This window comes from Siphateles boraxobius, unplaced genomic scaffold (assembly GCF_051911475.1).
Source record: "Siphateles boraxobius isolate OS27281-9 unplaced genomic scaffold, OSU_SipBor_1 6, whole genome shotgun sequence".
NCBI classification, from domain to species: Eukaryota; Metazoa; Chordata; class Actinopteri; order Cypriniformes; family Leuciscidae; genus Siphateles; species Siphateles boraxobius.
This window is the reverse complement of record NW_027509186.1, coordinates 3,984,929-4,012,826: the sequence shown is the minus strand read 5'-3', so window position 1 is coordinate 4,012,826 and position 27,898 is coordinate 3,984,929. Positions and strand designations below refer to the sequence as shown.

The following is a 27,898-nucleotide window of genomic DNA, read 5'->3' as shown; positions in this document are numbered from 1 at the left end:
AACATCTTTAGTTGATTGGAACTTCATAATTATTGCCCTGATGGTCAAAATGGGGATTTTCAATTCTTTAGCTATTTTCTTAAAGCCACTTTCCATTTTGTGATGCTCAACAATCTTTTAATGCACATCAGAACTATATTCTTTGGTTTCACTCATTGTGGTGGATGATTGAGGGAATTTGGCCTTTGTGTTTCCTCATATTTAAACTCCTGTGAAACAAGAAGTCGTTCTTGAAAAGTCAAGAAGACAATTTTTATGTTCCTAGTCACCCTGGTGTGCTAAAAAAAAGGTAAATATTAATGGAAATATACTTCAGAAATATTTCACTCGTAAAAAAATTCTAGGGGTGCCAATAATTGTGGCCAACGTGCTTTGGAGAAAAACGTTTATTTCATAATGTGATTTCCCCCCCACTATCAATTATTTTACTTCAATGAAAGGTTAGATTTTTGCAATTTGTTTTAAATGGAAGATCAAAAGAAAATTTTTGATCATATTTACCAGGGGTGCCATTAATTCTGACCACAACTGTATATATATACTAGTAATACATGTGTCTTCTTTGAAACACATTGTTAATCTGAAGTTAAACCTGCCTCCTGGTAGGTTTAATTTAAGACTCAATTTAGTCTTGGGGTAACTCTAATCTTCCTCCAGGAAATCAGTTTATTAAACTCTGGACTAAACTAAATCTAGGACTATTTAAAGCCATGACAGAGAAAGCAGATTTCTGTTAAACTGGTTTAAAGGGCCATTTTAGTCTAGCACTAGGCTTAATCTCTGTCCGGGAAACCGCCCCATAAAAAGGAAAAAAAGTCACTGTTACATGATTACCCTTGAAAAGAGTTATGTTGGTAAGAAACAGTTTTGTCTGCAAGCTAAAGATGACAACGCCCCTTTGTATTCAGGGACACGTCTGGTAGACCGGTAGCTCGCTGTGATCGTATAGTGGTTAGTACTCTGCGTTGTGGCCGCAGCAACCCTGGTTGGAATCCGGGTCACGGCAAGATTTTCTGGGTGCCATTGAAATTGAGCTCCATGTTACCACCTCTCCTCACCCCGTCCTTCAGACTTGTCTTTTTGTGCACAGCGCGTGCCCTTGATGTGCTCTGGATGTTCGAGTGAATTGAAACTGGGACCTTCTTTGAAAGCACAAGCTCTCAGGTTCGAACCCTTAGAAAAAAGACTGAAAACGAAACGCTCCTATTTATTTCGGAAGAATCTTGCTTCAGAGAGAATATGGTGCGTGTATATGGTTGGAGATATTGCCTTTGTGGTCAAACCCTGTTCCTCAACGGCATCTGCTGAAGAAAGGGAGTGGACACACTCGTCGATGGCCCCAGAGTACAAGCATTAAAAAAAAGAGTTGGCAGGAAAACTGAGAGTGCGCTATAGACATTGGAGATGCACCAGTTCTTGACACAAGAGAACAAGAATGAAAACAAAGAGTGGCAGGAGGGGATGAATCAAGTCCAGTGATGCAGGCTTTGATCACAGCAGCAAAAATATGGAGCGCTTCACGGATTTGTGTGTCATCCTTTCGCAGGGGCCATGCTAATCTTCTCTGTATCGATCCAATCTTAGTATATGTGCTGCCTTAGCAAGCAAAGGTTTGGTGCCCAGCTCAAGGCATATTTACACCTCGGGTTCCAGCGAGCTATCACCAAGGTGGTATGGCCCAGCGAGCCATCTCGCCTCTGCATACCTTTGCTTGACACAATGATTGATGCAAAAGCTCAATCAGTTTAGGAATAGGACATCTTAAAGCTTTAGGGTTCATAAATGGCCAATTCCACCATGATGTAAGAGAGCATCTACTGAAAGAATGGGGTGGGCAGACTTATGGATGGTACCAAAATACAAGCTCTGAATGGGCTGTGTCCTCCAGGTTTTCGAGAAAAATCGAGTTGGCAGAAAAACGGAAAGTGCATAGCCGTTTGCGCCACCGTTGCATGCACTCGATGTAACTGGACACGAAACACAGCAGGAGGAATTAATCCTCTGGAGACTTTGAGGTAGAGGCCCTCTGACACAGGTTGGAAACAAAACCTTGAAGGACTTCACAGATTTTTTTATTTGATTTATTCTTTGATTTTTTCTCTAAATCGGTCTCCTTTCAGCATAGGCGCTGCCTTAACAAGCAAAAAGGCACAGATAATTTGAGGCATATTCAGACCTGGGGGCCCAGCAAGTCCTCACCAAGGTGGTAGAGCCCAGCGAGCCATTTCACCACTTTAAAAAAACCTTGTTTATTAGTGTAGCCTGCCTTCCAGAGGATACATATTCACACACTTTGTAATTCATTCACTGGGCTATCATGCATTCAAACTAATCAAGAGTTGTAAACTTTGATGGGTTGCTGTTGTGTATTTTCATTTAGCTGTTCTCATGATTGCTGCATTTATAGACAACTGTGCCTAGGGTCTTGAAGTTCAATCACACCACATGTATGTTTTTCCACATTTACACGTATTCCTACTTGGCATATGTAACTCTTTAGGTGTTTACAGCACCGCTGGTCACTGTATGATAAAAATGTGAAAACATCATAAGTAGAAGTCTATTTTAGCTCAAGTTTGCTCTGTGTGAATGTATTGTTCTGTTTCAGTGGTGTTCTGTGACTCAACCTTGAAGGGAAAAGATATTGCCTTTGTGTTCAAACCCTGTTCCCCAAAGGCATCTGCTGAAGAAAGGGAGTGGACAAACTTGTCGATGGCCTCAGAGTACAAGCATAAAAAAAAAGAGTTGGCAGGAAAACTGAGAGTGCGCTATAGACATTGGAGATATTGCCTTTGTGGTGAAACCTGTTCCTCTACGGCATCTGCTGAAGAAAGGGAGTGGACACACTCGTCGATGGCCCCAGAGTACAAGCATTAAAAAAAAGAGTTGGCAGGAAAACTGAGAGTGCGCTATAGACATTGGAGATATTGCCTTTGTGGTCAAACCCTGTTCCTCTACGGCATCTGCTGAAGAAAGGGAGTGGACACACTCGTCGATGGCCCCAGAGTACAAGCATTAAAAAAAAGAGTTGGCAGGAAAACTGAGAGTGCGCTATAGACATTGGAGATGCACCAGTTCTTGACACAAGAGAACAAGAATGAAAACAAAGTGTGGCAGGAGGGGATGAATCAAGTCCAGTGAAGCAGGCTTTGATCACAGCTGCAAAAATATGGAGCGCTTCACGGATTTGCGTGTCATCCTTTCGCTCTGTGCCCAGCAATGTTCTCTGGAAGCCGGCCAATCAGCAGCTCGTATTGTCGAGCGTTTGTCGAGCGTTTTCGGTTTTGGGCCAATCAGCAGCTCGTATTGTCGAGCGTTTGTCGAGCGTTTTCGGTTTTGGGCCAATCAGCAGCTCGTATTGTCGAGCGTTTGTCGAGCGTTTTGGGCCAATCAGCGGTTAGTATAATCAAGCGTTTGTCATAGCAACCACCATAGCAACTGACAACGAGTCAACGAGTGAGTCAGTGAGTAAAACAAAAATAAATAGAATATTACGAATGTACTGACATAACATTGTCTTCCCAGAGTACTTTTACAATGTACTGACATGGAATTTGTCGATGTATTATGCTGTCAATCGCTGGTTTTGATAACGTTATTTAAAGATACGTTAACGTACGTCAGGCGTCCGGTTAACACATTTAAACCATATTTACACTTTGAATTTCGACTCCAAACTGTAGTAAATACATCTACATGGTCTAATGAAGATAACCAGGTAGTCTGATCAAAGATTAAATACATTTTGAGAGATCGCTAGCATGTAATGTAATGTAATCCATTGCATTGGATATTAACGGGACAACATGTGACGATCTCTGAAAACAAAATTAAATGATGAAAAGACCATACAGTTAGTATCTTTAGACCCTTAAGATTATAATATCACCACGTGAAATCAAAATATAAAGTTTAAGTGTATGTTTTATGCATTAACAATAAGCCTGTTTGTTTAATGGCTGCCAGTGCATAGGGGGCTGACCCTGGGGTCATTATTTACCTGTTGTGTCAAGTTATGTTAATTTGTTAACGTTAATATTTCAATAGTGAATGTCTAGTACTAGTATATCATTAATCTTATGTGTGATATTCCTGTTAATATGGCAATTAACATGTAGTTTAACCTGTAATGCTCCCTTAATGCTGTGCTGTGTCATTGTAGAGATGGTTTTTGCTAAATTAAAGTTGACGGCCTCGCAGCAGCTTGTCCTGCGGGCCTCTGATGAGGCGGCGGCCTTCATCGCCGCCAAGGGGCCACGTGGGACAGCCGCTGCTGCGAGGGCCAAGAAGCCGGAGGAGGTGGAGAAGGAGGCCCAAGCCCACGTCGTCTCCAAGGGCGGTGACCCTGGTGACCACATGCTGGTGCTGGGCTGCCACAGCATCCAGTTTGGCAAGTACCAGGGTCAAACATTCCGTTGGCTCCTGGAGAACGACGTGGGCTACACCACGCAGTTGGTTGCCAGCCACCAGCGGGAACGGGAGAAAAGTGCCTCCGACAGCCCCCTTATGGCCAACAAGGACGCACTCGCCCGGTACTCGTGCGCCCACCCTGCTTTTGCTGAGCAGCTGAGATACCACCGGGTGCACGAGGAGGCCCGGGCTCGCGCCACTCAGCCCGGGTGTGAGGGCGAGGCGCTTGTTGGCTTTGGGGACTACAAGGAGGCCACTCTGAAGGACCTGTACGACTCCAAGGAGAAGAAGCACCAGACGTAAGTCCTGTTGTGGTGAAGGGTAGTGGACTGTTGACAGGGTGCTGTGCCTTGTTGATATGCGTGTTAATCTTTGATCACTGTCTTGCAGCTTTGTCAAGTGGCTACGGCGGAAGACACCGCAGCCTGGGACCTCGATGGACGCCGCCAGGAAATACATCCTGGACCGAGACATGGAGCGGTCGGCAGAGGTGACTGCTACCCCCCCACCTCCCACCAGCAGCAGCAGCAGCACCCCCACCACCACCAGCAGTGGCCCCAGCAAGGCCGCTGCCTCCACAACGCTGCCGCCTCGCAAGCCGATCGCTCCCATGTTCTCGGCCCTACTGGGAAGGCGTCCAATGGCCCCAGGTGAGCTGCAGGCCAAGGTCAGGAAGCTGATGACCACACCAGCACGGCCTGCAGTTCCAGGTAGATCTCTTTCTTTCTCTTTAACACAACAGAGGTTCAGTGTACAGGATTGACTAACCATTGCCCTCCCACCCCACAGCGGTGTCTACATCCGTCAGAGACCAGCGCCCCTCGGTTCCGCCGCCGCCCCCCCCCCCCCCCCCACAGAGGTGACGGACGAGGAACTGGTCCAGATGGCCACTGACTTAGAAACGGGTAACTGGCACCACACTGGACGTGTCGCACTGTAACATTTGCCCCTCAATATATATTCTTCTGGCTGTATTTTTGTATTAACTGTAATGGTTTCATTTACTGGTCTCTACAGCTGATGCTTGAAGACCAAAGGTAGGTTTGGCAGGTAATGTAGCCGTCTTTGTCGGTGGTAGATGTGTAGAACGTAGTGGCAATGTAGATTTGCTTAACCACCTTCACATGTCTACTTCCCTTGGCCCTGCTGCATCTCTTGACATTCACCTTGTAGCACTAAACCATCTGCCCTATCACTGGCATGCTGTACGTCATCTAATTACTTGCATTCTGCATGTCATCTAATCACTAGCATGCTGCACGTCATTAACACTCAGACTCACTTAGTCTTGCCTGCCTGTGTGTTGCCCCATGACTATCATTGTGCTGATGCCATTTTGTTGTGTGTGAATGTGTCTGAAGCTCACGTACAGGTCCTTCAGACTCTCCCGCTGGTGGTGAGGCCTCCATCTCCACCTCCTCCGGCATTGTCCTCCATCCCTCCCCCACCGCCACCACCTCGAGTTGCGTCTGCTCCACCTACGCTCGCGGTTCCGGCTCGGGCTCCGGCGTTGACCAGGGAGGAGCCCCGTCGCGTCTCCGTGGAGGAGACGCCATCTGGGGAGGCCACCCTGGCACCAGCGCCGGCGAAGAGGAAGAGGAAGGAGAGGAAAGTGGAGCAGCCCGCAACGCCCACTCCTGCTTCGGCTGAGGTACAAACACAGACACACAAACACACACACACTCACACACCGTGCCCGTACTCATGGACGGCACAACTCAGTGAAGTTGACTGTCAAACTGCATGTAGCACCTCCTCTCAGCCTCCTTAAGGTGTGTTTGTTTGTGTTGTTTTTTTCCCTCACAGTCCCGGTTGCCTGAGAGCTGGCGGACAGCTCTCACCGTGGAAGAGCAGGAGTGGATCGGCCCGGGAGCTGTTCAAGACAGACAGCGAGGGGAGGACCAAACTCACCACAGACCTCAAGCTGTGGTGGGACCCCCCTCAGCCCCGGCCGAGTTACACTCAGCCACCCGCCTCACCAGCTGCCTTCTTCGCGTGTCGGCTGTTCCTCTGGACGCCCCTGCGTCTGTGGGGCGTCCGGCCGACATGCCGGACGCCCCTCACCAAGTGTGGGCTCTACAGGACCATCCGGAGGGTCCTGGACATCGACGGCTGGTACTTGATGGCCACCGAGTACCTGGAGTGCCGTCGGTGTAAGAGGAAGGTAGCTGCCTGGTCGCAGGAGGTCGTGGGTCAGCTGGGAGAGGGGCATCGTCTGAACACTGTCACAGTGTGTCTGTGTGTGGCGCCTTCTTGCCGGCAATCCTCACCTACAAGTAAGTACCTGTCTGAACACTGTCACAGTGTGTCTGTGTGTGGCTCTTCTGTAACACATGATGTGCTCCTCTCTGTAGGCTTGCCTGCGACCGGCGGGTAATCATTCAGCTGCGTGAGCGTACTCGGGGGAACAGCGCCACGCAGCTGTACAAAAAACTCTGTGAGGCACACACAGAGGCCTGGATGCGGCGGTCCATACACTACCTCAGCGTCATGGAGCCCTTCACGTCGCAAGGTGTCGTGCGCATGTGCACCCCACCACCAAAACCGCCACCCGTGCCCCAGTACGCGTGGCTGTTAATGGTGTACTGCCACGACATCCTCTCCCGCCTGGAGGACGTGAAGGCCCGGGTCACCTCCGTCTTTGGAACGGTTTTGAAGATGGATTCGACCAAGAAGGTAAATGTGGTGCTATGTATTTATAAATATATATGTATATAAATGTGGTGCGGAGTATCACGCTCTGGCTATGTGCGTGCAGCCTTACTGAGATGCTTTATTCTTTCAAACAGGTGACCCGGAAGCTCGCCGGTGCTGCCGCCCAGACCGCAGCGTGGGCAACGAACGTCGGCAACGAGCACGGACAGGTGCTCATGTCCGTGCTCACGGACGCCGAGGGTGCCGGCCTGTTGCCCATGGCTGCGGGGTTAATGCGGCGGTATCGGGACGCTGGGGTGGAGCCGCCTCAGCTCCTCTACGTCGACCGGGACTGTTGTTCGTCCCACGGGGGATCCAAGACAGCTGACATGTTCGGGAAGTGGGACAAGCTGGTGGTCCGGCTGGACATCTGGCACCTGATGCGGCGGTTCGCGTCAGGTACGTTGTGGCAAAAACAATAATTAAACAAACAGCATCACAGTAAGAGACATCATGGTTCCATAACTTGATATAACATGCATTTTTCCATAACAGGTGTCACCACCGAGAGCCACCAGCTGTATAAACCCTTCCTGGAGCAGCTGTCTTCGTGCATCTTCCTGTGGGACCCAGAGGACGCAGCCCGGTTGCTCAAGGCGAAGAAGAGGATGCTTGAGGCACAGGGGATGACCTTCTCGTCCGACGCCGGAGTGTGGAGGCACGTCAGCCGCAAGAATATGGCTCTCCATTGCCGTCGCCGCACGCGTGGAGCGGCGGAGACGGAGCGGCTGATCGGTGACCTCCTGGAAACCTTCGGCGGTGCCAACGGACGAGACACCATGGGGATTTCCCTGCTGGACCAAGACCGCATCCAGAAGATCTGGACGGAGCAGCGGCGCCACCTCCATTGCATCCAGGACCCGCCGGGCGTGGAGCTGTACACTGAGACCGGCAGGATGACCAAGGGGGGGATCAGCCTGCCGGTGTACCGTTGTGCACGAGGCTCCACGTCCCTGGAGTCGTTCCACCTGCATCTCAACCGTTTCATTCCAGGTATGTTTCACATGCTTCACTGTCATGTCAATCTTTCACTGTCATCGACTCGCTGTCATTCACATTGTGTTCACTGAATAAACTGCTAAACAGATCTGTGTTCCTCCTCAGGAGAAAGTGCCAATCCCTGGCACTTCCAGGCATTTCTCCTGGAGGGGTTGACGCGGTGGAACGCCGACAGGGCGGCGTCCATGGCACAGGAGGGACGGCCGCTGCTCCGCTCCTACAATGGCCCCCTGCAGCACTCCCTTGACCAGCTCAGCCAAAGGGTGCTTGGCACGAGTATGGTCAACGATTACACCAAGCCCAGGGAGTACACGGGTAAGAACACAATAGCCACCTCGCTTACACGTGTCCACACTGAATGATATTTGTACCAGACTGACTGATGCGATTTGTGTTGTTGTACTTCAGGGGAACTCATCGGCATCGAGTACCTGTACTCCCAGACGGGCAGAGTGCTGCAGGACGTCAGCTTGGACCCTGACATTCCGGACGCGGGGGGGGACGTTCCCCAACTCGTCGAGGATGATGAGCTCGCCGACGGCCCGCAGGAGGTGGAGGACCTCACCCTGCACGTGCCTGGCGAGTTCCCAGCTCCTCAGACGGACCCGCGGTCAGGGCGACCGGCTGACGCACCCGCGCCCGAGCCATCCAGTCCGACCGGTGCCCCCGAGCCCGCACCCCACTCCCCCGGCCGGTCCTCGCCAGAGCCTCAGCAGGCTGCTGAGGTAAGCACGCCACCTCTTTGTGGTCTGCGACTGCAGTGCATCTCGCATCACCAAAAACTGCGCTCGCTCTGTTCCATCCAACTGACTTATTGTTTTCCATCTCTTCTTGTGTGTCTGCAGGACTACAGAGGACCGGATGACCAGCCGGGGTACCTGGCCGTGGTCCAGTTGGCCACGGCCTTGGTGGGGTTGCGTCACGACCCGGCCTTGTCCGAGGGGAGGGTAGACGAGCTTATCAGGCTCTACGAGGCCCTGTCACCGTACGACAGGGCCCGAGTAGTTTACCCTCCCCGCTACAGGGACAGGCCAGCTCAGGGGCGCTTCATGGCAGCCAAGCCAAGCCGCACCAGTATACCTGGTGTGGAAAGCTTGAGACGGTAAGGCTACGCTTCCATCATACATTTCCCTGTTGTACAAACAAGCTGCTTTATGTAATGTTGCCCATTATCATGCTCATATCTGTCATTGTTTTTGTCCATTGTCCACAGCTGCCTGGTCGGAGAGACCTCTGGACCTGCCAGCAGTCCCAGCGCAAGCCGGCTGGTAGAGGCAGTATGCACCCAGCTCTGCCGCTTGATCCCCTCGGGCAGCCGTGCGCGCGGTGCCCGGAGGTCGCGGTGGGACAGCATACTGCTTCGGTACCAGCACATCCGGGACCTTGTGCTGGGCCACCAGAGGCTGATGGCTCGGGTGCCCATACAGCTCTTTGAGCTGAACGCCAGGACCCTCTCGCTGTGGTATGTTTGATGCTTTTGATGTTATGGTAATGACATGCTTGAATGGCATGCTCTCAAAATTCTATATGTAACTAAAACACTACGTTGAAATCCGTTTTCAGGTTCCACCAGGATGCAGCGGGAGAAGGAGAGGACTGTGCTGGCTTCAGGCGTTGCAGCAGAGGGACGACCACCAGCGGCAGCGGCAGCGGGTTCGGCGCCGTGCCCAGCAACAGCGGTGGATCGTTCTCCGGCAGCAGCAACAGGCCAGGCGAGGACGGCAGCGCCAAGGGTGGCGGGACCTCTGGCAGCAGCACCGGCTGTGGCAGCACCGGTGCCTGTTCTGCCAGCGCCAGTGCGCCCACTGGCGCCTTTACCGCCTGCCCCCTCAGCTGTTGTCCTGGCCATACCACCAGCTGCTGCAGCTGCAACAGGACCTTTTCCGGCAACACAGCCTCTCTTTCTGGACCTCTCACTGCCCCAGCAGAGTGTGAGGGTGCTCCCCATCCCAACGCTCCCTCGGACAACGCCAGCCCCACACGTCCTCTCTCTGCCGCTGGCCGCCGCACATCACGCCGGCCCTCGGCTGCCTGCACCACCTCCTGCTCCCCCTCCTCAGCCTCGCTCTGCTTACAAAACTGAATGGCTGAGGAGGAAGAGGGCTGAGCAGAGGGCAGCGGCAGGAGCAATCGTCGCTGCCCGGGCCGGCGTGCCACAAGAACAAAAGTGCAGGAGATGCGGCCAGCCAAAGCGGAGGGAGACCGGACACACCCGCTACGGCAATGTACATTTTTGCTCTGCCGCCGCGGCGGGTAAGAGTGTGGAGGACTGGCTGAGGGAGATGAAGGACCAGGGTCGAGCCCCGGACTGATTTCGCATTCTCGCTAGGGCAGGTGTATATAGTTGTTTCAGTGTTTGTTTGTTTGTTTTTTAAAGACATTGACTTTACCCTCCACAAGGACCCGGACCTTGCCGCGGTGTGGAGGCTTCCTACAAACACCGGTCCACACCTGCCACAACTTTTCTACCGCAAAAAAAAAACATTGTGTATCCCATTCACACCTGTACAACATTGCCATGCCTTTGTACTATTCTGATTCTTTACACTGACAAGTTATACGGGCCTATACTGTGTGTGTCTGCTGCCTATCATATGGCTTAAGAAAAAGAAAAGAAAACATTGTCTGTCCCATTTACACCTGTATAACACATTCACACCTGTATAACACATTGTCATGCATTTGTGCTGTTCTGATTTTATGCGTTGACAAGTTATATAGGCCTTTTGGACATGTGGGTATGTTCAATAATGTGGTCACTGTCTTTGGATTTACGTCCAGTTGCCACTGGCTCTGTTGGCGCCGCGTTGGTACTTCACACTGTATGCTGCTGCTTTATGCATCCATGCATGTCTGTAATGAGCCCTTATACTATGCGTCTGTCTGCTGTGATTTATGTGGTTTAAAATAAGAGGAATGAAGCCTTGTGCCACTGTTCTGCATCACTACCACTGTTCTGCATCTCGCCCCAGAATATTTATGCCATGTGTCTGCTCTGATGCTCTATTTTTATTATTATTATTACTATCATCATCATCATCAAAATCATTATCATCATCATCATTATCATGTTTTATTGTATTGTAGTTTCAAATAAATAATCTATTTCACACTGTCTACTGCTGCTGTGTTTGGTGTTTTCTGCATCTATACATCATCATCAACAACAACAACAACAACAACAACAGATATTTAATTGATATTTTTTTTACTGAAGAAAAAGGTGAAACGAATAATACACGGCATGTAACTTTTATTTATACATCGAAATAAAATTATTGACATAATATAAATGTAATATAATGTTTAACATAACAAATTGTAATATATATGCAGAAAAAGGTGAAACAATATAAATACAATATATCTATGCAGAAAAGGGTGAAACAATATAAAAAGGGGAAACAATATGAATACAATATATTATTTAACATACATTTTAATAAGGTGACACAATATAAATACAATATAATGTTTAACACAACAGATTTGAATAAAAGGTGAAACAAATAATACACAGCATGTTACTTTTATGTATACACATGAAATAGGCATAATATGAATATAATAGTGTGTAATATAATGTTTGTGCTTCGGTCGGGATTCGATCCTCCGTTTTGATGGTGTCTCGTTTGTACCGCGTTTGTGCGACTGGGCATGCGCGAAGGCACTAATGCGCATGCGCGAAAACAGAGAAGAACGATGGCTGAGCTGACTAGCAGTTTGAGTAATGATTTTATGAATTACTTCAATGAGAAAATAGAAACCATCCGAAACACAATTGTAAATATACAATCCTCTATGATGTCTTATGATTCAGCCTCAATTATGGCCCCTCTAGAACAACTACACCGCTTTACAACTATAGGACAGGAAGAGCTAAATAAACTTATCATTGCATCTAAACCAACAACATGTTTATTAGATCCAACACCCACTAAACTACTGAAAGAAGTGTTACCTGTAGTGGAAGAGCCTCTTCTTAATATTATTAAATCGTCTTTATCTTTAGGTCATGTTCCAAGAATATTCAAGCTGGCAGTAATACAACCTCTCATTAAGAAACCGCAATTAGATCCAAATAACTTAGCAAATTACAGACCCATCTCAAATCTTCCATTTATGTCTAAAATACTAGAAAAAGTTGTGACCGCTCAAATGTGCTCTTTCTTGCAAGAAAATGATATCTATGAAAAATTCCAGTCGGGATTCAGACCGCATCATAGCACAGAAACTGCGCTAGTTAAAATTACAAATGATTTACTTTTAGCTTCTGACCAAGGCTGTATCTCAATACTAGTTCTACTCGATCTTAGCGCTGCGTTCGACACTATCGATCATAAAATACTCTTGGATCGACTACAAAACTACACTGGTGTTCAGGGACAGGCATTAAGCGGGTTTAGATCGTACTTATCAGACCGTTATCATTTTGTCTGTTTAAATGGGGAAAAATCAAAGATAACGTCAGTAGACTATGGAGTGCCGCAAGGATCGGTGTTAGGCCCTCTGCTATTCTCAATATATATGCTGCCACTTGGTAATATTATAAGAAAACATGGAATTAATTTCCACTGTTATGCTGATGACACTCAATTATATATCTCATCACGACCAGATGAAAACACTAACTTATCTAAATTGACAGAGTGTCTAAATGATATAAAATGCTGGATGACGTGTAATTTCCTGCTATTAAATTCAGATAAAACGGAGGTACTACTTATTGGTCCAAAAAACTACCCACAAAATCCCTTACAATACAACTTCAATTTAGAAGGATGTCCTGTTACTTTATCCACTACAGTAAAAGACCTGGGTGTTATACTAGACCGCAACTTGACTTTCGAAAATCATATTTCATATATTACAAGAACAGCCTTTTTCCACCTCAGAAACATTGCTAAGCTACGTAACATGCTATCTGTTTCTGATGCAGAAAAGTTAGTTCATGCATTCATGACCTCGAGACTAGATTACTGTAATGCTTTATTAGCTGGTTGTCCTGCATCCTCAATAAACAAGCTACAGTTAGTGCAAAATGCAGCCGCTAGAGTTCTTACTAGATCAAGAAAATATGATCATATAACACCTATTTTATCATCTCTACACTGGTTACCTATTAAGTTACGTATCAATTACAAAGTATTCCTACTGACCTATAAAGCCCTAAATGGTTTAGCTCCTGTGTATTTAACAGACCTTCTATCGCCATACAATCCATCGCGCTCTTTAAGATCACTAAATTCGAGGCTTCTGGTCATTCCTAGGATATCTAAGTCCACTAAAGGAGGGAGGGCGTTCTCGCATTTAGCTCCTAAACTCTGGAATAGCCTTCCTGATATTGTACGAGACTCAGACTCGCTGTCCCAGTTTAAAACTAGATTAAAGACGCATCTCTTTAACCAAGCATTCACTTAATGCTTAACCTTTAATACTACTGCTGAATCAGTTCGAATGCATTAACATTATGAACATCAGCTATGCTAATTATTTCCCATCTGCCTTTCTGCTGTTATCTCGGGACGCTAGTCCCGAGGTAAATAGCGTTCGTCAGCTCCAGTTTGTATCCAGCCTCTCACGGAGACTTTAGATGCCCCAACGCCTGTGAAGAGACGACTCGACGCCTGTGAAGAGACGACTCGACGCCTGTGAAGAGACGACTCAAAGCCGGCGATATGTTATGCCATAAATTAATACATGATTAACTAACTGTATTTTTCTATGTACATTTCCGAAATGTACTTTCTGTAAAGCTGCTTTGAGACAATGTGTATTGTGAAAAGCGCTATACAAATAAATTTGAATTGAATAAAAAAAATTGGACCAGGCACAGGGTCAGAGTGTTTGCAAAAACAGGTATTTCATTTTACTTTAAAGGATCATTCAAACAAAATGTTAGTGCAACTCTGTTAAGGAATGCTACATTATACTCACTGTATTTTTACTTCAGGTGACTATGAAACTGCAAAGAAGTGGTCCAAAAGAGCAGCTGTGCAGTCTTCTGTGGGGAGCTCTGATGACGTTCCCAAGAGAAAAAAACGACCAGTGTGTCTCAGCAGCTCTGATGGAGGTATGAACCTGAGCATGTGAAATAAGTTTACAAGTAAACAATTAAAGTAATTCTAAAATCATTTTTATTCATTTTTTTAAAAGATACTTCTTCAGTACCTCACCCCAAAAAGAAGAGCCGGGTGAACTGTACATCAACTGGTAGGCCTTTCTTAGTTTTAATTATTTTACTTTACCACTTGTGCACAATTTCATATTAAAAAGTGTTTGGGGGTTTTCAGAATACCAAAATTTCATTAGTTGATTGATACCAATACCAGTAGATTTCATCGTTTTTCGTTTGTTCCTATTTTTTAGTAATTACCTTCTAATTTACAGTGGAACCTCAGGTGCCATTTCCCCGAGCATTTAAACCCAACAAACAAACCACACTAACACCAGCAAGACCTGAAGATTATACCATTCTTGATGCATCATTAAGACCAGCGCCTCCTAGAGACATCCAGAAGAATGGTAAATGCAAAACATAATTTGAAACTTAATTTTTACCTTTATTTGAATGAATCAATCTTGATTCTCCCAGATCAACTCCTGAGTTACTCACTCAGAGAATCATCAGCATTGAGAGTGAGATGAAGGCGATGAGGAGCTCAACAGCAGCCCTGTATGAACTGTGCTCGTGCCCTGGGTGATGGGACTAGTCAGCGAGTGGAGGAGATGAGCCTTGATGTGTGTGCCACTATGGAGGAACTCCTCTCTCTCTCGAAGAAAAAATGAAGAGGAGACATTTCGGAATAGTGTGGTATGTTAATAGTGAACTATCCGTGAAATGCCAAAAAAGTGTTAGAATTAAGTTAAATAACAAAAGTTATTACCATTTTGAAAATGTATTCCATCTTGTAGACACACCATTTAAGTCTTGTTGGAGGTCCAAACCCTGGGGAAAACACCCGGCGGGTGATGCGGGCACTGGCCTCCTACAGTGTCTGGAAGGAGTTTAGTCTGAAGGGGAAGAAAGGGAAGAGCAAGTCCTATATGTTAGTGACACAAAAGACCTGTATTACCAGTACTTTTTTAACCATTGCTGCATAGTTAAGGAATTTAATATTACAGAGGCAGTGATGATGTCCAATCCTAGAATCCAGCAAGCAACAGTGGAGGACATTGTGGCAGACACACTTAAGCTCCAGCAAGCTGTCAGAATGTAAGCTCCTTTGGTGCAGTTTTCTGTAAAATAGTTATTATATTCTAATTACATAATTTAAAAAAAAGGGAGATTACATGTTCAGTTCACTTAGTACTTTTCTTTTACTAAAAGTAGAAACAATGTGAAGTTGACCGTTTAGTCACTGGTTTGATTTACTTAAAGTTGCACAAACAAAGAACATCTGACAGTCTGTCGTTTAGGTCAGTTAGGCTTGGGGTAGGTTTGAATTTTAATTATTCCAATTCCGCTCATTCGAATCTAATTAACGGTAAGTTAGGTAAAACAAAAGTTTGGATCTCGTGCTATAAGCTAACATGATTAGCGCATCTCACCTCGTCATAATTTACATATAGTTGACATCTGACAATCCTAACAACAAATAAAATATTAAAATGAAAAATATAATTCATGGTTACTCACATAGAGCGCAGCTGGAGTTTTTTCTTATATCGTTCAACAACTGCCGAACAACCGTCCTTCTTCATTTGGTGTAATGGCGGGTTGCGAACCAACATCAATAGGTGCATGTCGCCACCTACTGTCATGAAGTGTGAAGAGAACCGGTTCTCACGTAATCCCTATATCCGATTTTGTAATCCACTAATCCTAATAAACTCACTATTGCATTTATTTGTTTCCTGCATTTTAACCATTTAGTAAATACAATTACTGGATTTATAGTATATTTATAGTTATCTTACATGATTAATATAATGAAACCATCATATTTTAAATAAATTATATTGACCAGCTACTTTTCATTTTGCAGCAGCAAGACCAGAGAAAAGGTGTGCAGCAGCATGATGAAGATGATGAAACACTCCTACTTTTGGAAAACAAATAAGACTTTTTGATTTTTTTGTTGTTGAAATTTTCGTATTTTTTTCCTTAAAGTAAGATCAAATTAATTAAAATGAATGTATATGCCAAATTTTCACTTCTCAATAACTTGTTAACTTTTAATATATATATATATGTTAAAAATTATATGTTAATTATTTATTATCTTGAGGTGGAGAATGTCATTAACTAACTGCTGATTATTAAATGATATAAATGTTTTCTAGGTGATTGATTCTTGAGGCACACATGTGTGTGACACATTGATGCATGCGGTGCATACACACAATAGTACAGGTAACACTGAATAAATGCTGATTAAATGTATGCAGTGTTTTTTGTTGTTGTTTTTACGTGGTATTTTGGTCGTTGTTAGGACTAAAACGGTCCTTTGATGTTACCTCCTCAGAACATACCAGTTAGGTCATTGAGACGAATATGGGCCGGTCCTGTTACGTCTTCACAACGTAACTGTGTTAGCTGGGATATATGATAGCTAGCTAGTAAGTTAGGGTAGTTAGGTAATAAATGTTTTATATCCTTAAGTTTGTGATTAGTTTATTTATTTAATCAACCAATCAATAAATCAATCTACATTCTGAATCTTGCAGGGCTTATCATTTCTGTGGGATGTTATCAATCCTACAGGACAGTATGTGGACAAACCTACAGGACTCAGCAACAGGCGCGTCTTAGACATGGGCATTCGGGGCTTCAGTCCCGGATGTTTTTTTTATAGCCCCGGATCTCAAAAAATTTAATTTATTGATAATTATTATTATTATTTAATAAATTTGTATTTATTTAAAAAATGAACAGGTCTTTTAATCTATCCTTCGGAATCATGTATTAAAGACGATTAAAATGTGTTCAAGCAGATCAAAGTTACTGTGGTTACAATAATATGCTTGCATTTAGAGTGCGCACCAGAGGAGAGAGAGAGAGAGAGAGAGAGAGAGAGAGAGAGAGACTAAAAGAGCCATTGGTTAAAGGGTAGAGTTATAGAAATTCTACTTGATTTAAAAAAAAACTGCGCTGGTATCTGATCGGTATCGGTCGATACTCAAAATTTTTGGTATCGGATCGGATCGGTTCAGAAAAAATGGTATCGGGACATCCCTAATAATTTCTGGTAGGCTATATCTAAGTTACCCAGGAGCTTTGTTCACATAGGCTTAGCTTGATGAATCGAGTCGTTGAACACAGCAGGAGAGAACGCAACGTTAGCCAGCTAGCTAAAGCTCCAGTGGAAAATTATTAGCTAACGCTACGGAGGCCATAATATTTTTGACTCATGGCTGAAGTTAAGTTTCTCCAGCTCTCCCCAGGTTGGCAAAAATGCATCTCAAAATGCATCAGATTGATGGTTTCAAATATAGAATATTTAAATTTTTCTTACGGGGGAGCGTGTCCCCGAACCCCCCTAGAGGGGTAATATCCTTCTCACCTTTTTCACCCCTGGCCCGTTTTCATGCCTGCTATAGTTCCTTTTCCAGACTTATACAAGCAGACTGTTGGAGTGATGTGTGTGTGTGTGTGTGTGTGTGTGTGTGTGTGTGTGTGTGTGTGTGTGTGTGTGTGTTTGTGTGTGTGTATAAATAGATGTAGATAAATATAGATAGATAAATATCTAAATACACAGTATATATACATAGTTTTATATTCATTTTTTAAAATATTATTTCATATTCATGTATTATTTATTTGTGTTTCTGTGAATAGCTGTTACAGTTCTACAAATAAAGCATTCTATCTTTTTACATATCATTTAAAATGCTACAAAAAATGCACCTGAATGCAGGAAATGAAGTGTTTAATGCCCAACGTTCCCTGGGGGAGGTCCCCCACACCCTCCATTGATGATATTATTGCTTATTATTATGTGCCTCTGAGTAGAAGTAGTAGTTACCAAAAGCGGGGGTGGGTGGTGCGGACTGGGCTAAGCCCCCAATGTATCAAGACCCTAGCAACGCCCCTGCTCAGCAATATCCTGTTCTGTAGGATTTTCATTCTGTCTTGCAGGATTCCTGCATTAACCCCGCACAGTGAGTGCAGGGTTTGAAAGGGTTTTATTCTAACTATCCCATAGTAACTATCCCATAATGACCTCGGCACGAATGCTATTGAGTCTCGCGCGGTCGTACTTTTTGGTCGCGCTCGAGCGCCGTAAGCGAAAATCCAAAGTACATTGTGAATGTTTTTCTCTTCAGTCGCTGAAACTCTGACTGAAGTCCTGCAGAAGTGAACGAGAGTAAACGCGTTTACTCCAGACGCGCGCGAAGCAGGTAGGAGTTTCACTGTGAGAGACTTAATGTTACAGTCATTCTACCGATGTAAACTAACAAAGCAGTTGCAAACGGATATGAAATTTGCATGAAGGAAATAGCGCGCTGTATTCAGTTTTATCTTTTTGCAGTAGTGAGAGTGAATTAACTAACGTAATGACAGTAATGAGGGGAGTTCACCCAAATATTAACCCGTGTGTGTGTCCGTCTGTCTGTCGCTGTGTGTGTGTGTGTGTTTGTTTGTCTGTCTCTCGCTCTCTCTCTCTCTCTCTCTCTCTCTCTCTCTCTCTCTCTCTCTCTCTCTCTCACTCTCCCCCCTCTCTCTCTCTCTCTCTCTCTCCCTCTCTCTCTCTCTCTCCTCTCTCTCTCTCTCACTCTCCCCTCTCTCCCCCCCTCTCTCTCACTCTCCCCCCTCTCTCTCTCTCTCTCCCCCCTCTCTCTCTCTCTCACTCTCCCCCCTCTCTCTCTCTCTCACCCACTCTCTCTCTCTCTCTCTCTCTCCCCCCCCTCTCTCTCTCTCCCCCCCTCTCTCTCTCTCTCTCTCTCTCTCCCCTCTCTCCCCCCCTCTCTCTCTCTCCCCCCCCCTCTCTCCCCCCCCTCTCTCTCTCTCCCCTCTCTCCCCCCCCCTCTCTCTCCCCCCCCCCTCTCTCTCTCCCCCCCCCCTCTCTCTCTCTCTCTCTCTCTGTATGTGTGTGTGTGTGTGTGTGTGTGTGTGTATATACCTTCTAAGCAGAAGTTATGAGGATAAAAAAAAGAGTCAGGAAATTACATGGTTAATTTGTACATCATTGTAATGTTTAATCATTGTTTAATAAACACATATGGCACCTTTTTCCAAGTCTTCATTTGTCACTCTTTCGTTCTTTTTTTTAAATATCGCAATAATGATCGTACCGTGGTCTTTACACCGAGGTATTATCGTATCGTGAGATTTGGTCGTTACATTCCTATTATTTACAAGTCATAACTTTTGCCAATATTTGGAATAGAATTTAAAATATATATATACTACAAATATTTTTCTATTAATTTAGTGTGCCTTTACATTGCTTCAATGCGTTACTATTTTAGCGTCATATTTCTATCCCGTGCTGCGTGAATCCAGGTCACTTCTGAAACTTTACAGCATGCAATTGGCGTCGGTTCTCTTAGCAGCATGAAAAATAATAGTGTTATTCAATGGATTATATAGGCTGAAGCCTCGAATGCGAGTCAAGACTGCTCCCTTTACAATCACTAATGCTGTCGCTCTGTCATTTCATCACGATCTCACAAAGTGCAATGAAGCCGCCAACAATGCACAATACATCTCTAAGGCTACGCGGCGATGCCAGCGACTTCAGACTCAAGGCTCGTCCCGCTGTGTGCTTTTTCTCAGACGGCGTGGCTTCTCACTCCGGATCCAGCGATGCGGTGATGCTTCGCTGAAGAGATGAAAACCAGTTGTACCAGCCTAATAGAGCTATGTTTATAGGGCGTGACCACGCCCTTTCTGGCGGGACGTGATGAAATGGGCGTAAAATGCCCCCATTGGATATGTGTCACGCAGAGCCACTCTCGATAGGCTGCTGCTGTTGGCGCAGGGCAGCCAATAGGCGCGCAAGCCGTCTTAACCTATATCTGCATGCTGCTGCACAGCGTTTTACATTAATTCAAAATTAAGGATAATTTTTGGCTTCAATATCTCGTGGAAAAGAGGTTTTCCCCATAGCGTAAGATATTACGCAGTACTCGTTCCCTCTCTAGAGAGAACCGAGGTTACGTTAGTAACCGAGTACGTTATAAAAACAGTTTAGTTATGTAAAAATAAACCTTTGTAGATCCTATATTTAGGCACATTGCTGACACCTTTCTTTTTGACATTTTAATGGAGTCAAAGCTGTTATTTAAGGGGTTCCAGAGCCCCACGAACACCTGTATTTTGCACACTGATTCTAACCCAATTTGACAATGATCCTGCTTTATGTTTGTAGTTATAGCTATTACTTCAAAGTGAATTGACTAACTGATTGATTGAGTGATTGAATTACATTTCCCCCAGGGTTAGGGTTAAGAGAATAGTTATGAAGAGAAGCAGAGATATTCAGAGCTTCTTCAAAAAAGAAAAGAGTCAGAGGCAGCCACAGCTTCTACAGCAGCAGTGAAACGGCTCAGTATAGGTACAGCAGTATTGATGAAGAGCAGTCAGCTCCTCCTACACAGGTTGGTAGGCTAAGGCCCCATCCACACTACTGCGTTTTAGTTTAGAAACGGAGAATTAAAACGAAGACGATCTCCGTCCACACCAGCGTTTGAGCTGCGTATTAGAACTGATCTCCTTCCACATTAAAACGACTGAAAACGCGGATCACGTGACCATTCACCTACACTGGGCATGCGCGTGCCGGTGTAAACAGGAAACGGATTGATTATTCCTCAGATTTCTCTGAGGTTGTTAAGTGCCGATCTGGACATTCAAGAGTTTTCGCACCATTCCTCAGGAACCACAACTTCATTGATAAAATTATCCCACCATGTGCTGGTTCGTCCCGGCTTAACCCATGACCGACGCTCCATGTATGGTCGATACCGCCGCTGCACACGGGAACTGTCACAGGTCGCTGGAATAATAGCTTGCCTCCGGTGCATGTAGGCAGTTATAGCATTGTGAAATGCAGAATTTACTTGCTCTAACGTAACTGGTAGTCCAGGCTGTTGTTGTGCGTTTTCTTCCGTTGTATGACATCCAATCAGAGAGCCGAGCGTGAGCCTCTGCGTCATCGTTTCTAAAGTCCTCCGTTTTGACCCGTCTTCACTAAAACGCCCTCCGGAGATTCAAAACGCAAAACGGGGTCGGCAGCGTTTCTAAACTTCTCCGTTTTAGGTCTTCATTTTTGCCGTTTTAGTGTGGACGGGAGGTGCAAACGTAGCAAAAGGTCTCCGTTTCTAAACTAAAACGTAGTAGTGTGGATGGGGCCTAAGTCATGCTTGGATAATTTGAATTTACCATGTAGCCTCACATTCAAGTTGTTTGTCACTCCAGTTATACAATTACAACTGTCTGAAACATCGCTACACTAGAACAATAGTTAAAACAGTTGTAAAAGACAGAAGAACAATAATAAAATGTGCATAATACATAAATACACACACACACACACACACACACACACACACACACACACACACACACACACACACACACACACACACACACACACACACACACACACACACACACACACACACACACACGTGTGAAGAGACAAGGACTTTAATCCACAACAAGGAAATAGCTCTTAGAAAATGTGTACCCTATCCTGAACATAATTACTGATTAAAAATAGACGTTAAAATAACCAGAGATACTTGAGGACTATGATAGGTGGAAATGGAATAAAAAAATGACTTTTTAATTTGGTTGGTTGTTTCTTTACCCTATAATTATCGCTCTTCCGATGTTGTGAGCTGCAGGCTCCCGTCGGATGCAGCGCGACCCCTTCCGGTCGAGCGAAGTAATAACCAAACACATAAAGCCTTGTTTATACCCGACGCGTCCGCTAGAGCGCGAAGGTGCGCGCGGCAAAAATGACGTTATTGCGGTGTGGGCGGTCGTGTGCGTTTGGGTGCGCAAGACCCCATTTCGCCTGGCGGTGTGCACGGCACTTTTTGTAAAATCTCGCTCGGCGCCGCATCCGAAGATGAACGACTTTGAGCCGAATCTGGCCGAACTGGTACGTCTGTACCAGCATGTTTATGATCCTTCTATACACAGAGACATTTGCATTTTGTGAATAGGAACACATTTGCATTAAGCACCCAGTTTGCACTTGTCTAAAGTAACTGCTTACATTTACAAAATAAGCCTACAATAGCAGAAGTAAGCCCTGCTGATGAAATTAAGGTTTAAACACTCTTCAATAAGGCTTCAGTTGTTTAACTAGTTTACATGCAGTGAAAGTACAATAAACCTACTGCATTTATTACTCTTTTCATATGAATTTCAGCAATTAATAACCGGCAAGCTACTTCTTCACTGCTGATTCCTGGTGGTTTAGAGGAGAATTACTCCAAGTCGCCCCCTGTCGTTTCACAGAATAGCACAACGGCGAGCGTGTCAAATATAAACGCCTCGTCTGTTTGGAGAGGTGCGCACGCAGTCAGCCGAGACTCGCGCTCGTGCGGACGCGTCGAGTATAAACAAGGCTTTACCGATCTTGCACACCCGTCGCGTCATTTTTGCCGCGCGCATCTTCGCGCTCGTGCGGACGCGTCGAGTATAAACAAGGCTTTACTCCGTGTCAGCGCGCGCTCTGATCGGTAAAGTGGCACAGACCTCTCTCGAATCATCTCCTGCAGCAGTCTCCGGCCAAGCATCACTTAACTCCGCCTCCGTTTCCCTCGTAAGCTGATATTAGTATTTAAACATTCTGAATTACAAACATTACATTACAAACAAGACATGTTTGTAAAAATAATTTAAATAACACGGTTTTGGCGGTTATAGAGCTCTAATGACGGTGTTTAACTATAACCGTCGGTCTCACGGTTATATAATAACTGTCACACCCCTATATGTAAGTGTGAACTCGTGAAATGATGTTTTATTAACAGAGTTCGGGAGAAGCACTTTGAGATAATTAACCTAGTAATTGTCATGGGAGTCATCCAGGCAACTCAATTAACATAAGGAGGTATACATACAGTAGCTTTTACCGCTGTTATATGACAGTTTTCCAGCGTCCATCCACCACCCCATCTCCTCACTTAGTTGTCCTATCCCAAACCTGGGATTACTCTGGGTTCGGGCCAAAATCTGTTATCCAAATACAATGTATTATTACAGTATCAACTGAGGGTGCTCTTGCTTGTGTTTGAGGGTGCTTAGCACACGTGTGTGTGTTTCCGCAGGTGTCCAGTGAGATGAGCAGGTATTATGTGGCGGTGGATGTGGGCACTGCCAGTGTGCGAGCGGCTCTGGTCACTCCGGACGGTCAGGTCAAGCACACAGCAGAGGAGCCCGTTGTCATCTGGGAGCCGCGTGCGGAGCATTATGAGCAGTCGTCAGCTGATATCTGGAGCAAGTGCTGCCGGGCCGTGAAGGTGGGGCGACCATCTGTCCGGCAGGCACATAAACTGTGCATCATCATTGTCTAGGACTCTGTTGGAGTTGTGTTGGTCAAACGGCTGTTTGCGTTTATTTTCAGAGAGTGACTCAGGACATTGACGTGACGTGTGTTCGAGGGCTCGGGTTTGATGCCACCTGTTCACTGGTGGCTCTGGATCGGCACTTCCAGCCCGTGGCTGTCAATCACACAGGTGAGGCGTGTTCATCACTCATGCGGAGAGCGTGAGCCAGCGCTCTGACCCAGTGTTACTTGCAGGCGTCCGAGAGAGGAACGTGGTGATGTGGATGGACCACCGGGCCGCAGAACAAGCCGCTCGGATCACACACACCAAACACAGAGTGCTTCAGGGGGTCGGCGGGGTGATGTCGCCCGAAATGCAGCCGCCCAAACTACTGTGGCTCAAAGAGGTGAGGAGCGCTGGGATCCTGAGGAAGAGCGAGAGAACTATAAACACTTGTGTTTCAGACGCTTGTTTCTTCTTTTGCGTTTAGAATCTGCAGGAAACCTGTTGGAAAGACGCGGCACATTTCTTTGACCTTCCAGACTTTCTATCCTGGAAAGCTACAGGGTCCTTATGCAGGTGAGATGCAGGATCCGCACAACTGTTTCATAGACGACATTCATTCTGTGATAAAAACAACTTTAGGGTTGTAGATCTACAAAACTGCTGATGCAGCTCAATATATGTAATTGACTACAGTAATGTATATGAAATTACTTCTTTAAATCAGATCCATCACTTCAACCACTTTAGCCAAGTCAAATCTTTAAAGCAGATTTTTACAAAAGATTTTAATATGTTCCTTGAGGTTCACTTAGCTTTTTTGCACAAAGAACACAAACAAATATACAGTTATGTCACAAATATTTTATATATTTCAAATATGAAGGAAGAAGAAAACACTAAAACTTGTTTAAAGGGATAGTTCACCCAAAAATGTAAATTCTGTCAGGATTTACTCTCCCTCGTTCCAACCCCGTAAGACATTCGTTCATTTTCAGAACACGAATTAAGGTATTTTTGATGAAATCTGAGAGCTGGATCACTCCTCCATAGGCTTCTAAGGGATTGAAACTTGTTCCCCGAAAAGTTATTAAAGACATCGTTAAAATAGTCCAAGTGACTACAGTGGCTCAATCTTAAGTTTATCAAACGATGAGAATACTTTTAGTGCGCAAAAACAAACAAAAATAACGACTTTATTTCAACTATTAATTTCCTTCTCTGTGGGCCTCGAGTCAGTTCACTAGTGTAACAGCGTAAGCTTCTGTTGTTGTATGTCACACGCATCACCCACATGACCAGCGTCGGCCAATAGTGAGCCTATGTGTGACGTAGATCTAAGCAATCACACTACGTTGACTGACTAGAGGCCCACAGCGATATAAATATATAGATATGCCTGTTCTGGTAAATTCTTACTGAAGTCCTTAAGTGAGTTTGCTGCCTTTGCTGTGAGGGAGATGCTCACAGAAGCTGCTGCACACCAAGACCTGCAGGTAGAAAAAAATAAGAAAAGCCTTAAATATAAATATGGTAAGCCTTACTAGTAATGTGATAATTATTTTTAAGGTTCTCGACATTTTTTAAATAAATACTGTAATAATAATAATAGTAGTTCAAAGTATGAATAGTTTTTAGTCAAATGACATAAAAAGACCAGGCCCCTCGACACTCTTAAAACTTTTCTCCCTCAAACAGCAAGCTAACGTTACTTATGCAGGCTACACACAGCAATATAAACAACATCTCTTCACGTCGTTCTTGTAAAATAATAACAATAATAAGTAAACAAACCTCAAAATCACTTTGCTGAGAATGATACACCAGCAGCCGAGGTGTTGAAGATATCCTCTGGTAGTGCGCGCGATATTAAAAAATGCGCGTGCGGCGTGTCATCCGGGTGAGTTCGTCAGGTGAAAGGTCATCATGTGGGTCATTTTATTTACGGCTAAATTATTATTCATTAATTTTACTAATAGTTAGATTGGGCAGGCATCCACAAAAGGGCCTTTAATTACAAAAAAAGGATAGGAAATTTTGCCTTGACAAAAGGGCTCTTTGGGCACCAAGGGGCAAAGGGCCAGGTGCTCAAGCAGTGATACACAGCATGTCTTGCTCTCCTGATGCAGGTCTCTCTGTACTCTTGTCTGTAAGTGGACGTATTCTCCGTCTGAAGGCTGGGACGACACCTTCTGGAGCGCCATCGGCTTGGAGGACCTGATGGAAAACAGCTATTGTAAAATCGGTGGGAGAGAGTAAAGCTCAGGTGTCTGTGTGTGTTCAGCCGGTCATGTTGACTGATAGTGTGTGTGTGTGTGTGTGTGTGTGTGTGTGCAGGTGAGCAGACTTGTATTCCTGGGACTCCTGTAGGACGAGGACTGACCGCAGAGGCGGCTGCAGATCTGGGCCTGAGACCGGGAACGGCTGTGGCCGCTTCACTCATAGACGCACACGCAGGAGGGTTAGGTATGATACGCCACACCAGCTGAGTGCTAATGCAGCGCTCGCTCATCCACGTCTCTTTGAAATGAAGAGAAAACTGTGTCATGGCCTCGTTTACACTGCAGGTCTTGATGCCCAATTCTGATTTGTTGCCTATATCCAATTTATTTGACTGTCCGTTTACACGTCTTTTTCAATTGTGACCCATTTCCGATTTGACATACTATCTGAAACATCGCGCATGCTTAAAGTTGGTTCTTGCACAGATGGACGAATGCGAAATATGCTTGATGCTAGCTCTGCGATATATGCGAAGTTCGCCAAACATCAGCATGATTGTGAGGCGGAGGACGACGAAAAGGGCCATCATCGCAGCAGCGCATGTGCTTCAGTTATTGTGTGCGAGAGATCTCGGGACTGCTGGGAACATACAACACGATCTCATGAAAGTGCGTAACTAATTTTATTTCTCGCGCCATTTATACGCCAAAAATAGTTTTGCGTGCATAATACGCACTGTAAACCCCTTGGGTAGGATTAGGGGTGTGGAGTGCGTGCGTATTACACACCATAAAGAACATATTATTGAAATTACCATTGTTTGGAAGCGCTATATAAATGCCTCATTCATTTATATCATATGCACTCAAAAACTATTTTTGGTGTAAATGGCACGAGAAATAAAATTAGTGGTATAGATATGCACTTTCATGAGATTGTGGCGGGCTTTAACGAGAAGCAGTGGGTCCGAAATGTTAGGATGAGCTAGCCAACTTTTGATATGTTGTGTCATCGTGTGTCCACATTCCTCTCCTATGACGACACCAACCGTCCCTTCGCAGATGCGTGTTGGGGTTGTCTCTCGTCATTAAACCGCGGAGACGTAATGCCTCAGAAAATCCTGCCTTTTACATGACAGTCGCATTGGCACATATATGATTTATATCTGATTTATTTCCACATATGAACGAGGCCTGAAACAGATTCTCGAAATATCCGAATGCATGCGTTTTTTCCCTGTTTACACAGTCATATAACACATCCGATCTGTGTCACATATGAGCAAAAAATCTGAACTTGGTCTCATTTCACTGACAGTGTAACCAAGGCCATAATGAGCGCATTTACACTGCGTTAAATACGGTGTCACTCCACTTCTGTTTGAGTGTGTGACCTTCGACAACCCGCTTCACTCCTAAATAGATCAGGTCTTTATATTTTTATCACTACAACACATATTGTTATTTTGATAAAACAATCATCATGTGTTCTAAAATAGAAGCAAAGAGACTATACATGTAATATAGGTCTACATTTATGTAATTTTAATGCTCTGGCCTTTGCAGATATTTAAAATATGGCCATCTTTAAGCATGACTCTTTGGATTTATATGAAATGGTAACACTTTACAATAAGATTACATTTTTTAGCATGAACTTAGGTTAATAAATGTTGTATAAGTATTATTAATTGTTAGTTTGTTAATTTCAACATTTACTAATACATTTTAAATTGAGTTTTAATTTTTATTTTATCTGTTATTACCTTAGTTAATGTACTATGAACTAATATGAATGATCAAGGTACAATTGTATTGCTCAAATATTAATACATGCAGTAAAACATATATTGCATAATGCATATAGTTCATGAAAGCTAGCTAATACATCCTTGTTAACAAATGGGACTTCCAAAGTGTTACCTATGAAATTTATATAGGCTATGTTTCTAGGTTATAGCTAAAGAAGCACATATCTGCAATATTTTAATGTCTAAATTATTTTCTGTATAGTTAGTTATGTAGAACTTCTCATTTTAATATATTCATATTTATATATTTATTTAATTTAGCATATTTCAGTTCAGCACTGTTTTACTGGAGTGTTATGTTTGTTT

The 27,898-nt window shown here is 44.7% G+C and overlaps 1 protein-coding gene and 1 non-coding gene across 4 annotated transcripts in view; one reads left to right on the top strand and one right to left on the bottom strand.

Annotated features, from left to right (window-relative positions):
* Positions 1-1,501: 1,501 nt before the first annotated feature.
* On the bottom strand, positions 1,502-1,604 carry LOC143716808 (U6 spliceosomal RNA). Its single transcript, XR_013196263.1, has one exon. It is a non-coding gene; the product is annotated as a U6 spliceosomal RNA (small nuclear RNA).
* Positions 1,605-18,311: 16,707 nt separating this feature from the next.
* Positions 18,312-27,898, top strand: part of LOC143715757 (FGGY carbohydrate kinase domain-containing protein-like) — a 44,066-nt gene continuing 34,479 nt past the window's right edge. The window contains exons 1-7 of one of the 3 annotated variants that reach the window (XM_077207491.1): positions 18,312-18,447; positions 23,338-23,529; positions 23,634-23,745; positions 23,811-23,962; positions 24,047-24,135; positions 25,689-25,804; positions 25,897-26,025. In XM_077207491.1, coding sequence (XP_077063606.1) covers positions 23,350-23,529; positions 23,634-23,745; positions 23,811-23,962; positions 24,047-24,135; positions 25,689-25,804; positions 25,897-26,025 — 778 coding nt within the window. In that variant the 5' untranslated portion in view covers positions 18,312-18,447; positions 23,338-23,349. The remainder of the gene's footprint in view (positions 18,448-23,337; positions 23,530-23,633; positions 23,746-23,810; positions 23,963-24,046; positions 24,136-25,688; positions 25,805-25,896; positions 26,026-27,898) is intronic. The other 2 variants (XM_077207489.1, XM_077207490.1) reach the window with 2 other exon arrangements.